The 11,672-nt window shown below is 41.6% G+C and overlaps 1 protein-coding gene across 1 annotated transcript; it reads left to right on the plus strand.

The window, feature by feature from the left end:
- Positions 1 to 823: 823 nt before the first annotated feature.
- Positions 824 to 10,022, plus strand: HDDC2 (HD domain containing 2). The gene is made up of 6 exons (NM_001277918.2): positions 824 to 937; positions 1,302 to 1,423; positions 2,559 to 2,661; positions 4,889 to 4,957; positions 8,629 to 8,767; positions 9,890 to 10,022. The coding sequence occupies exons 1-6, from the start codon at positions 875 to 877 to the stop codon at positions 9,982 to 9,984; spliced, it is 591 nt and encodes a 196-aa protein (NP_001264847.1). The 5' UTR covers positions 824 to 874; the 3' UTR covers positions 9,985 to 10,022.
- Positions 10,023 to 11,672: the final 1,650 nt, after the last annotated feature.

Here is an 11,672-nt window from a genome sequence, read left to right on the forward strand (position 1 = left end):
AACAGTATTTAATCGCCACATTTAAACTTTTATCTGCAATTTCAGCTGGCAATATAAAAACAGCAAAGAAACAGAGCACATTGTGAAAAGCTACAGATAGCAAAGCAGTCTAGTGTATTTTATGTACTTGTGAAAGTGATGAGAAGTGCCTGTAGCCAGACTCTAGGAGTCTCTGAACTAAAAGCTTTGAGTACAGCATCTGCGATAACCACTCCCTTTTCTCTGAATCATTACATTAGCCTACTCCATTTACTAAAGAAGAAAAGAAAAGCCTTCTGAAGGTCATCAGTGTGATCAGTTTCGACTGAATTATGAACTACTCAGAGAAGGCCTCAGCAGCAATTTGTTTTTGCCATTGCCTCTAACCATAGCAGCCCAGTTTCTACTTCTCCACCTTTGTGGCAGTTTTTAGGTTCAAAGAAAAGCTTTAGGAGCATGAAGAATTTAATTAGATGAAAACATGCTGACCAGGAGAGTTTGTGCAGACCATGGTTATATAGTTCATTCCCGATTCTTTCCTTGCAACAGAGAGAGTTATGTGAGCAGTACGTACATTTATATCACATCATTAATAACTCCTCCAGCACCCACAGCACACAGCTGACGAAATGGACATGACAGGAAATAGTAACTAACACAACCTGCGCCAGCCCCGCTCTTTCTCGGCAATTTGTTGAAGAACTGATATCGACGTGGCTCACGCAACCCACCCCCTTCCTCCCCCGCCCCGTACTCTTTAAGGCCGTCCCACCGCCAGGCCGCTGCCTGTCTTTGGGGGCAGGCTCGAGTGCTGGGCCACCTAGCGGCGGCGTCGCGAGGTGGAGGAGGAGGAGAAAGAGGAGGAGGGAAAGCAGGAGGTGACTAGCCGGCGCGCATGGCGGCGGGGCCCGGTGGGGGCGGCATGTTGCCCTTCCTGCGGCTGCTTGGGCAACTCAAGGTGGGCGCGGGGTCGCTTGGCTGGGGGGCGCGGGGCTGGGGCGGCTGCACGGGGAAAGGTGCCTCCCTGCCGGGGCAGCGGGTGCGCCTCAGGGCCCGGACAGCGCCGCCGCGGTGACTCGCTGGGAATCGAGCTCGTTGGGCTGAGCTGACGCGGGGCCCTAGCGGGTGCAGCTGAAAGCACGGGCCTGCTTCTGCGGCCTGGCGGCCAGATGTGCCCGGACTCGAGACGTGGGCTTGGGGAGAGCAGGGGCGGCCTATGCTTTGTGGAAGCATCTGGCTGTGTCTGCTGGCACCTGTAAAGCGCGATCCTACCAAAACTAAGTTTGCAACATCTAAGAGATTGCCTTACTGTCTTCACCCAGAGAGTACCGCGGACAGGATGGGTGTACAGGAACGTGGAAAAGCCAGAGAGCGTTTCTGATCATATGTACAGGATGGCAGTGATGGCCTTGGTGACCGAAGACAAAAGCCTTAACAAAGACAGGTGAGACTGCCTCAGGTTATCACAGCTGTCAGAGCAGCAAGCGCGGTGCTTGGAGCAACTCTCACCCTGATGAAGAGTGTTTGGAACACACTGAATGTGTTTGGAATGCTTTCGCCACATCTTTTAGGAAACATTTCCAGAAGAGTGGTAGTGCACTTGTACAGGCTGCCCAGGGAGGTGGTCGAGTCGGTGTCTGTGGAGGCACATAAGAACTGTGTGGATGTGGCAGACAGGGGTATGGTTATTGGGCATGGTGTGGATGGATTAGTGGTTGGGCTTGATGATCTTAGTGGTCTTTTTCAATCTTAATGATTCTGTGATTCTATGATATCCCCCCCCCCCTTCCCCCCCCCCATGCTCTGAGCAGGTTGCTGTTTTACCAGGAGGGGTGAAGGGGACAAAAGCTTTTTTTCACTAAAATTGGAGTGCTGTCTCTGAGCTGGCTGTCTCTCAAGCCAAAAGTAAGCAAGCTGAATGCATGCAGTTAAAAGCAGTTAGATGCCATGGACAACAGAGGTGAGGACACGCTGTGTGGATTTGGACAGATTGAGTTAACACTCAGTAGCAATCAGGAGCCTCTTCAATAACACAGTGTAGAAGAGAGAGTGTCATCAGTACAGAATTAGTTGTCAGTGTGGGGTCATGTTTGGTGTGTCACTTCAGGAGCTGATGAAAATAGTGAAGACTTTCGTGAGTATTCTGTTATATACTGACATAGCTATTTAGCTGTGAGCTTGTTTTGTCGCATGGATTGAATTTGGAGTGGTTGCAATCAGATTACATTCTGCCTGTTACGAAGATAATGGGAAGTGTATAATGTAGTTGGATTTATATGCTTGGCTTTGAGAGATGTTGTGGTGATGAAGTACCTTACTTCTGAGTGGTATGCTCTTGTACAAGTTATATTTATACTTAAATCTCTACTTACAAATAGCAGTGGCTAGAAATGGGGAATTTAAAGCACATCTGAGTGGAATCCACTTCCTTTAGCAAAGTAGTAAAAAATACTATGTAAAATTAAAGAGAATGCTTATACATGTGAATGAATAAATTGGGCATCCTCTTAACTTTATGAGTAGTAACACATAACCTAAAATTCTGAAAAACTGATTATTCTGTCATTGTTTCTTGCCAGGTGCATACGATTAGCTTTGGTTCATGATATGGCTGAATGCATTGTTGGAGACATTGCTCCTGCAGACAACATTTCAAAAGAGGAGAAACACAGGAGAGAAGAGGTATGGACATCAGCTGTGAAACTGTAATTGCAAAGTGTTTGGCATGTTTTAAATGCTCTGGTGCTAATGAAGAGACCCTTTCAACAGCCTAATGCTGTAACTGACATTGCACAAGCTTATCACAAACAACCAAACTTTTCAACGCCTTTTTTAATGTGTAACCTCCCGAGGTTACAGAAGGAAAATTTTTTGAAGTAATCTTCGTAGTAGTCACTTACTCCTGCAATGACTGGATTTTTGTTAGCCTGAGTTAGCTTTTCTGACCAGCCTTTTATTTTTGGCCTTGTACGTGGCCGAACTGTTGGCCTGTTGTTTCTGATCTGCTGTTGAATAAAATGTAAACTATTCCTTCAGTCACAGCTAGAGGGCAGCATGATGCCTTGGAATTCCTTTTGAGGCTGCTGTTAATTCTTCAAAGAGTGTAAAAAATGTTGCAGTGATTTTTATTTTTTTTTTTTCCCTCACTTTTATGTATACCTGTTAAAACTTGGGAGTGAGGGGTTATGACTAATTGTAGGAGTAAGCTTTTTGCTACGGGGGTGGAACTTAAAGATCAAAGCAGCATTCAGCATTCTCTAAGTACTATCTTAACAGACTGTAGTTTTGGTGTTTCTTTTCTTCAGTGTACTTTTTATAGTGTGCTCTTATTCTGAACAAATATATATATATATCTTTCCCCAAAGTTTCCAAAGGTTGCTTCATCACCCATGATCAGATGTCTCAATTGTATTTAGGCAGTAAAAAGATGATTTGATGCCTAAATCCTAAATTTATTTCACTTTTTTCTTCAGTGTTTGCATCTGATGCTTCCATTTAACTCAGTAGTTTTCTGTTGATTCAGTGCTAAACAGGATGAAGCATTAAACAGAGCTGAATTATCAATTTGCTGTTGAATGCTCTTTTTTCCCTTTGCTGGATCTGAAGTTGGTCTGCTTGTGCATTAATCTGCTAGTTTCACTGAGGGTTAGGCATTGCAGTGCTGGGGAGCAGCTGATTTAGCTCAGCCATATTGTGAGCTGCATGCTGTGTTTCAAGTGGAGTAACAATCACAGTATAAAACCTTTATCTTTGCCTGTGATGTTGCGGCAGCAGCCCTAAGTGCTACTAAGAAGATAGTAGAAATAGCTCAGAAATGAGACTAGTTAGCTGAGAGAACACAAAGAGCGTGCAGAACAATTTCTGCTTGCTGATTATACCATCAGTTTGATACTGTGTTAAACCTTCTACCACAATTTTTATTGTTGAACAGATGGTATCTCAATCTGGCAGTGCTGTGCTTTATTCCTGCGGAGCATTAGATGGGTTATCAGAAGGCTTATGTTGTATCACCTACCTGACAATAGGTGCCTGTCCTCATCCCTACTAGTGGAAGTGTGCTAGCTGTGAGTTTGGAGTTTGGGAGAGAGTGACAAAGATGTTAAAGGGCCCGGAGCATCTCCTGTGCAAGGAAAGGCTGAGAGACCTGTGTCTGGTCAGCCTAGAGAGAAGACTGAGAGGGGATCTGATTGATGTTAATAAATCCCTAAAGTGTGGGAGGCAATTGGATGCAGCCAGATTCTTCTTAGTGGTGTGTAGTGATAGGACAAGGAGCAATGGCCAAAAACTGGATCACAGGAAGTTCCACACAAATATGTGGAAGAACTTACTTCCAGTGAGGGTGACAGAGCAATGGAAGAGGCTGTCCGGGGCGGTTGTGGGGTCTCCTTTGGAGATATTCAAGATCTGTGTGGCTGCCTTCTGTACAACCTATTGTATGGTACTTGCTTTAGCAGAGGATTTGGACTTGAGATCTCTAGAAGTCCCTTCCAACTCCTGTGATTCTGTTGCTGCTTGTCAGCACGAGGAGTCTGTATTTTGAAACTGTCTCGATGAAGTGTACCTGTAACTAAGCTCAAATGTTGCCTCTACTTATTAAATCTGGAAGGCAGAGCTGGTAATTGATGACAGGTCTTGGTGTGTGACTTGCCTGTTCTGTTCTGGGCTTCTTTTTGGACTTCTTAAATATCTTCAAGACACTAGATGAACTTTTAGGTTGTTTTGCTTCTATATTCACTTAAGCAGTCTCAGAAAAGATCCTTTACGAAGTGGTCCTGCTGTTACTCTGGTGGCTTTCATGTACATACGCACTTTTATGTATATTAAGTACTGTATGCTTCTACAGACTTAGTGACAAGTAATTAATTCTTCAAAACAAATGATAAAAATGTACTCTGGCTCTCTTTTTCAGGCTGCTATGCGACAACTGACCCAGCTTTTATCAGAGGACCTCAAAAAAGAAATCTATGAACTCTGGGAGGTAAGTTTGCATTCTTTTAATCCTTCAGTAAAATTGAGGGTAGCCTGTTGGCCTCTTTCTGTTTACTTATGAAACTGTGTCATCTCTTCTTTGATCTCAAGAAAGGAAGATTAAGTTTGCTTTGGAGGTGAAGCTGACAGTATGAATCAAGGTCACCTATGAATTCCTTTTAAAAGGAACCCCAAAACTTAGTAGGGTAACATCTTCTGCCTTTGGGCTCTCAGTTCCGGATGAACCTGTCCAGGGCTTGGTTTGTATAACTGGAGGAAGGGTTTGTCTACTTCATCCAGCATTCTTGGACAGAAATCTTTTTTTTAATAACACATTAAACCACTTGTTGACATCTGGCTGTTTTCAGCTCATGATCTTTTAATACAGGAAAAGACAGTGGCTACTGACTGTTGTGGAGTACTTTATTACTTGCATAAGGAGTAGAATTTATGTGGATTCCATTTCTTTACAGCACATTAAACTAAATATTTGGTACTAACTTCTTGTTTAAACCTAAATGTAAAGTACTGACAAAAGAACAGTCTTGCAAACAGAGTTAGATCTCTTGGCCTCCATAACCTGAAACTGTATTTTGTGCTGACACTCTTACTTGTCCAGTTGGACTGTATTTAAGTTCTGGGTATCAACAGCCAGTTTCTGCATTTGGTTATAGCCGTTTGTTTTGTTTTGTTTTTCCTGTAGTTACTTGGTAAGGTGGACAAAAGGGTGGTGTTTTCAGTGTTATCCTTCAAAGTAGAAAACATAAATCAGCACGACTAGATCTAGAAAATGAACTGTGTGTTTATTTAGTAAAGTTCCTTCTTCTTTGGAAAGCTGTTATGATGGATAAGCTTAGTCTTATAGAATTTCTTTTGCCTATTATTTTTCATTGCTTTAGGCTTCTGATTGTATAGGAGCTGGTTCAGTATGCAGTCAGTTCTTCAGCCTTTTAGCTTTCTACCATTCTTGATAACCATAATTTAACATGTACATGCTTTTAATCTTCTGTTCTCTACGTTCAGGATAATTTATTGGTATTATGTCTCCAGTGTAGCAGCATGAGGGTAATGTACATAACAATGAGGGTAACGTAGAGGGACCGCATGTGCATATTAGATTTTTAGGTTTATTTTAAATAGAAAAGCTAGGTGCTTTTTAAAAAAGAAAAGCAAAAAACGCAGAAAATAAGAAGCCTATGATTACAGGGTATGATATGCTGCTCTTAGCTAGCCAGAGCTTTTTTTTTTTTTTAAATGAGTGAAGAAAGCTACAGTCCTGAGCTGAACAGTGATCGGCTGCACAGGGACAAGATCTGCTGAGACTCTTATCCCATGCTCTTCTGCACTGCTCAGCCCTCAGCTCTGCCCCTACATACCTTCAGCCGTGGGAGGAGTGCTGCTTTGTGCTGCCTTGGTGAGCAGCCCTCAACTCTGGAGGGCGGTGGGGAAAGCAGCAAAAAGATGCCTCTGGTGTATTTTCAATTCCTGATTGAATTCAGGGTGTGTTTGAAAAAACATTGAAATAAATGAGTTGGCACACTTAGCTCTGTCCTGCTCTTTTTATTTCCAAGAGCAAAATCACAAGAGTCATTTTAACAGTCAGGCTGTGGTGTTTGAAGGACCTGTTACTCTTTTCCAAAGTATGCTATTATTTCACATTCTTAAGCACCTGTGGAGAGGAAAAAAGTAAGTGTTTATTTAAGCACTGTGCACAGTTGCATGTATAATAGATGAAGTTTCTTGAGGTTAATGTAAGCTGAGGTATAAATAAGACCTGGTGGGCTGTGTGACACAAAGATCGGTAGCAGGTTATGCTCCCAGATAATTGCTGGAGGTGGGACAGAGTTTTGCAAGCGAACAGCCATAGTTCTTTCTCCCAGAGTTGTCCTTTTTAATGCTGTCAAAAAAAGTTTGTTCTTTTCAGTGGCTAAAAAAACCCCGCAGAAGAACAGAAATAAGCAGATTTAGGAAAATAACCTTCTGTATTTAAACAACTTAAAACACAAGGCGAAGATTAGCTTAAAAGGAGGAATAGAAAAAAGAAGATAGAACAACATTGTTTGGTGGAGCAAAATTGATAATTTAAAATAGTGATCGAAGTGATATTGCAAATGTAACACGTCATTTAAGTTCAAATAGAGTAGTGCATGAATCAAATATGGCTATCAAAATCTGGATTTTTGAGTTTCGGATGTAAAGCAATAAATCTTAAAAACAAACGGGCTCCTAGCAGCATGCCAGAGAAGCAAATGACCATGTCACATTCATTAACTGAGCTTGACTGCACAGGGATCACAAACCAGATCTTGCCACTGAATGACAGCTACAGTTGTCATCTTAAGATGCAGAATGAGGTTATTGTTAATCTGTTTATTCCTCTCTGTTTTTCTTGCTATAGAAACAAAAGATTCCGCTTTATGATGTGCACTGAATTCATATAGCAGCTTAGGATCTTTATGGCTTATCTCAAGGTGGTGAAAACATATTGCCGTGTTCTTTGGTCAGTAGGAAAAACCCATTCTGGCAGGTGCACTGCTCTGGTTCATGGACCTGCAGTGCACAGTTGACTGTGCATCTAGAAGCACAGCTGGATGTGGCGTAGACTGGAGCCTCTGCTCTGATTATTGGTGATGGCAATGAGGAATGGGTCAGAGCTGCTGTGGGTGCCAAGCTGATGATAACTTGTGCTGAACAGGCTGCCCAGGGAGGTGGTGGGGTCACCATCCATGGAGGTATTCAAGAAACATGGAGATCTGATACTTAGGGACATGATTTAGCAGGCAATGTTGGTAGTCAGTGGACAGTTGGACTGGATGATCTTAGAGATCTTTTCCATCCTTAATGATTCTATGACTCTAAGAAAGAAGCCTTTTTCTGCAGTTGGCTTTGAAGCTGGGAGAAAGCCAGTTGAAGAGATATCAAATGCAGTGCAGTAGATTTAGAAAAGACAGGTGAACCTATCTGCAATCATCACTGGAGCAGATGACAGCAAAATTGTTCAAGTTGCCTAGAAATGTGAATGACTCACAAATATATACTGACAGTGAATGGAGGGAGGGTAAAGATAGCAGAGATATTAAAGGCCTTTAAGTCTGAAGGGAAGGAAACCCATAAATTACTTCCTTCCCCATCTCTTAGGAGCCAGAGATGGGGAACAGCTCAGTCAGATTAGACCTAGACCAAAGAGATTAAGAGGAAGTGACGGGGAAAACCTAAAGAACAACTCCTTGTGAAAATACCAAATGGTGAAGAAAAGTGTAAAATAGGCCTTAGAAATAGATAATGGTAATGCATAGACACACAGTGTGGTTAATTCATAGCCTTAGGCAGCTGTGAAAAAAATCTTTATATAGAAACATGTTGTTAAATGGGATCTATTCATTTAATTCTGTGTCCAATAGCCCTGTCTCCATATCATCCCTGATTCAGCAAAACACTTTGGTATATGTATAAGCTGAAGTATGCAGCAGAATTGTTGTCCCTAAATCCTGTTACGTTTAATAGAAATTTAGCACATATTAAGTGTTTTCTCTGACTAGTTTTCTTAAAAAGAGAGTGAAAGAGTTAATTGTCATGAATACAGTACTAATGAAAAATCCTAGATTGGTGAAGAGTTTCTAATACTCTATTTCAGAATAACATTGTTGTGGTTTTTTTCCTTACAACGGCAAATCTCTTCAGGAATATGAAAACCAGTGTACTGCAGAAGCCAAGTTTGTAAAACAGTTGGATCAGTGTGAGATGATACTGCAGGCACTTGAGTATGAAGAGCTGGAAAACACTCCTGGCAGACTGCAGGATTTTTATGATTCAACTGCTGGTATGGCATTTGTGTGTATGAGCTTTTTGTGGCTTTCTGGCTGTGGATTTTTTTTTCCCTCTGGTAAATGAACTATACAAATTGCCTTTTTTTTTTTTTCTGTGTGTAGAGCATGTCAGGACTAGTTATTTTACTAATCTCTCAAATACCCTAAGTATTTTGGGGAAAATACTGCAGTGTACAAATACCTTGGATTTATCTGTACGTATTGAACCAGAATCTCATTTATGTCGAGTTCTCTTTGCATCACTTTGGTCTTGGAGAGCAGCTCTGCTTTTACTACACTAGTATGTGTTTAAGGATCTCCCTGTATCACTAGAGGAGTGTAAAAGAAACTTCAATCTTCCCTTGTGCTCTGAGAGGAGTTGTTACTATTTTGTTAGTGTTTCATGAACCAGTGAAGTTATGTTTGTGAGAAACAGCCCAGTGAGAGTACTAGATGCAATTGTACTGCTTTTTATCCAACTGCTTCTCATGGAGGTTAAAAGGAAAAACAGGTAAAATAGCTGTTGTCATGGTTTTAGCAAGGGATTTGAACACCAGGAGAAGACTGACTCCAACTCATTTTGTCCTGGAAAAAATAGAACAGAAGAGCATATGGAGAGGACCGGTGATTGCCAAAGGCAGTGACCCTGACAAGTCCCTGGGTGACTCCTCAGAAAATAATGAGTTCTCTGAAAACTACTGTAATTTCAACATCAGGGAAGCTAGAATGCTTCATTTTCTAAGGGGTATCTTTGTCACTTCAGTAACGTTAAACTATAAGCTACTGTCTCAGTAGAACTTAGGGAATATTCCCTAAGTGCTCTTGTAATTGGAATGGTTCCTGCAGTAGGATATGCAGCATTGGATTGTCTTAGTCAAGGTGCATCCCTTTTTCAGCTCCTAAGTGTCTTAACAGAGCAAAAATATTGATGTGGACATTTTTTTTCCCCCAAAAAACTTGTAACTAGTTGAAATGGTTATTCCGTGTTTGGAATGAAATGGGACTACAGTCTTTCTTAAAAGAAAAACTTGGAATTTATTCTGAGCCTTAAGCGCTGCTGACCTCTCATTGGCAGCCTTTCACACACACAAAAAGATGAAGACATTAATTAACTTTTCCTTTCTTTTGTTTTGCAGGAAAGTTTATTCACCCAGAAATACTCCAGCTTGTATCTCTGATTAACACAGAAAGGAATAAAAAAATAGCTGCTACATGTCATCCACATTCCTGAGGTGTTCCTAAATACTATATTAAAATATTCTTGTTTTACATTGTGTGGTGGTTTTTCACTCTCATAACATTGCTTATTCTGCCAGCAGATCTTTTTTCCGTGCATTCACTGCTGAAAATCTTGGGAGCACTCGCATAGGTGAGAAGTTCAGAGATTGTGTTAGGGACCAAATATTTAGAATGAAGGGTTTTGTTGTTTGTTTTAATCAGCTTTCATGAATGTAGTTTCACAAATAGTTAGTCTCTCCACTGGCAAAGTTCAGATAAGTTCAAAACTTATCTGATGGCAAACAAATGTGTTCATGTAATGCACTGACTGGTAGTCAGTCCTGTGACGTCTTAAGTGTGTATGGATTTAAGCACATAACTGTATCAGATGGGTTTGTAGCTGTTCACTGTACTGCGTGGAAGCAAGACCAATGGCCACGTTTATCTAAGCTTGGCAAGAGCTTCCAGATATGAGATTTGTTCTTTGTTTTTTAAGTGTGTGATCCTGGAGAATTGATGATGGACAAAACTATGGTAATCTAATTAATTACATTCACTGTTTCATGCAGGTTTTTTATTGTTGATTTGTAGTATCAAGGAGTGGTGCTGAGGGTTATGTTAAGACTTGTATGCCTTATGCCTCACAGCAAACTGGTAGCCTTACAAACACTTGCAGAGGCAATTGGTAACTAAAGAATAATTAAGGTTGGAAGGGGCCTTTGGAGATTGTGCGGTCTAATGCAACTGCCTGTACTACAGAGTAAAACTCATCTTCCTTTGTTCAAGCATTTCAGGTTTCTGTTACAATGAATGACAGTTATTAATGGAAAAGATGATGCCAAACTATGCAACCTGGTCTAGAGGGAGGTGTCCTTGCCTGTAGCGGGGGGGGGTTGAACTACATGATCTTTCAACCCAAACCATTCTATGATTTGATGGCTATCATATGAAACTGTAATAGTGTTACATGCTCAAAGAACACAAATGTATGTGTTATTAAGTGTTGCATCAGGAACGCAGCTGGAGTTTAAGGTGATGTTCCAACTACTAGATAATGAAAGTTTCCACTTGGAAAAGTTATATGGTAGAGACTTGGAGCTATCTTTTCTACTTAGCTTCAGCTTCGTATCAAATGAGGTAGCATAAAACTAAATTGTAATCCCCTTTTAAGGTAGGTAAGTTAGCTGAGTGCATGTCTCCAGGTGCTGTGACTCCAGGAGATGTCCCCTTGGCACAAACCTTAGGGGCCTGATGAGAGCTTGCACTGTGTTCTGCAGCTGGTGCTTTTAGCAGGGACATAGACTGCTTCACTGAGGGTCCTGGAGATTTTGCCTTAAGCAACCTGCACAGAGCTCAAAGTCTGCAGAGCGTCTTGGGGTAGAGGAGGTGTGAGATGCCTGCTCTGCTCGGGGAACCTCCCAAGGGCAGTAGCTGTACCTTGTGGAGATGCTGGAAGAACAGGTACAATTTACTGAGCAACAGGCAGCTGGTAAGTAGTTAGTTATTGATAGTTGATAGTTATGCTGCAGGAATGGGTCCCACAGGGCTTTGTGCAGGGCCTGCTGTTCTCCAGCATTTGTATTCCACCAAGGTAGGTACAATCATAGTCTTTATTGGGCTGTATTGAATGCCAAGCATATGTGAGCTCCAGATGCATTGGAGGGTAGACTTGAGAACAATACTGACAAAGAAGAAAAGTAG

This window comes from Gallus gallus, chromosome 3 (assembly GCF_016699485.2).
Source record: "Gallus gallus isolate bGalGal1 chromosome 3, bGalGal1.mat.broiler.GRCg7b, whole genome shotgun sequence".
Classification (NCBI taxonomy): Eukaryota; Metazoa; Chordata; class Aves; order Galliformes; family Phasianidae; genus Gallus; species Gallus gallus.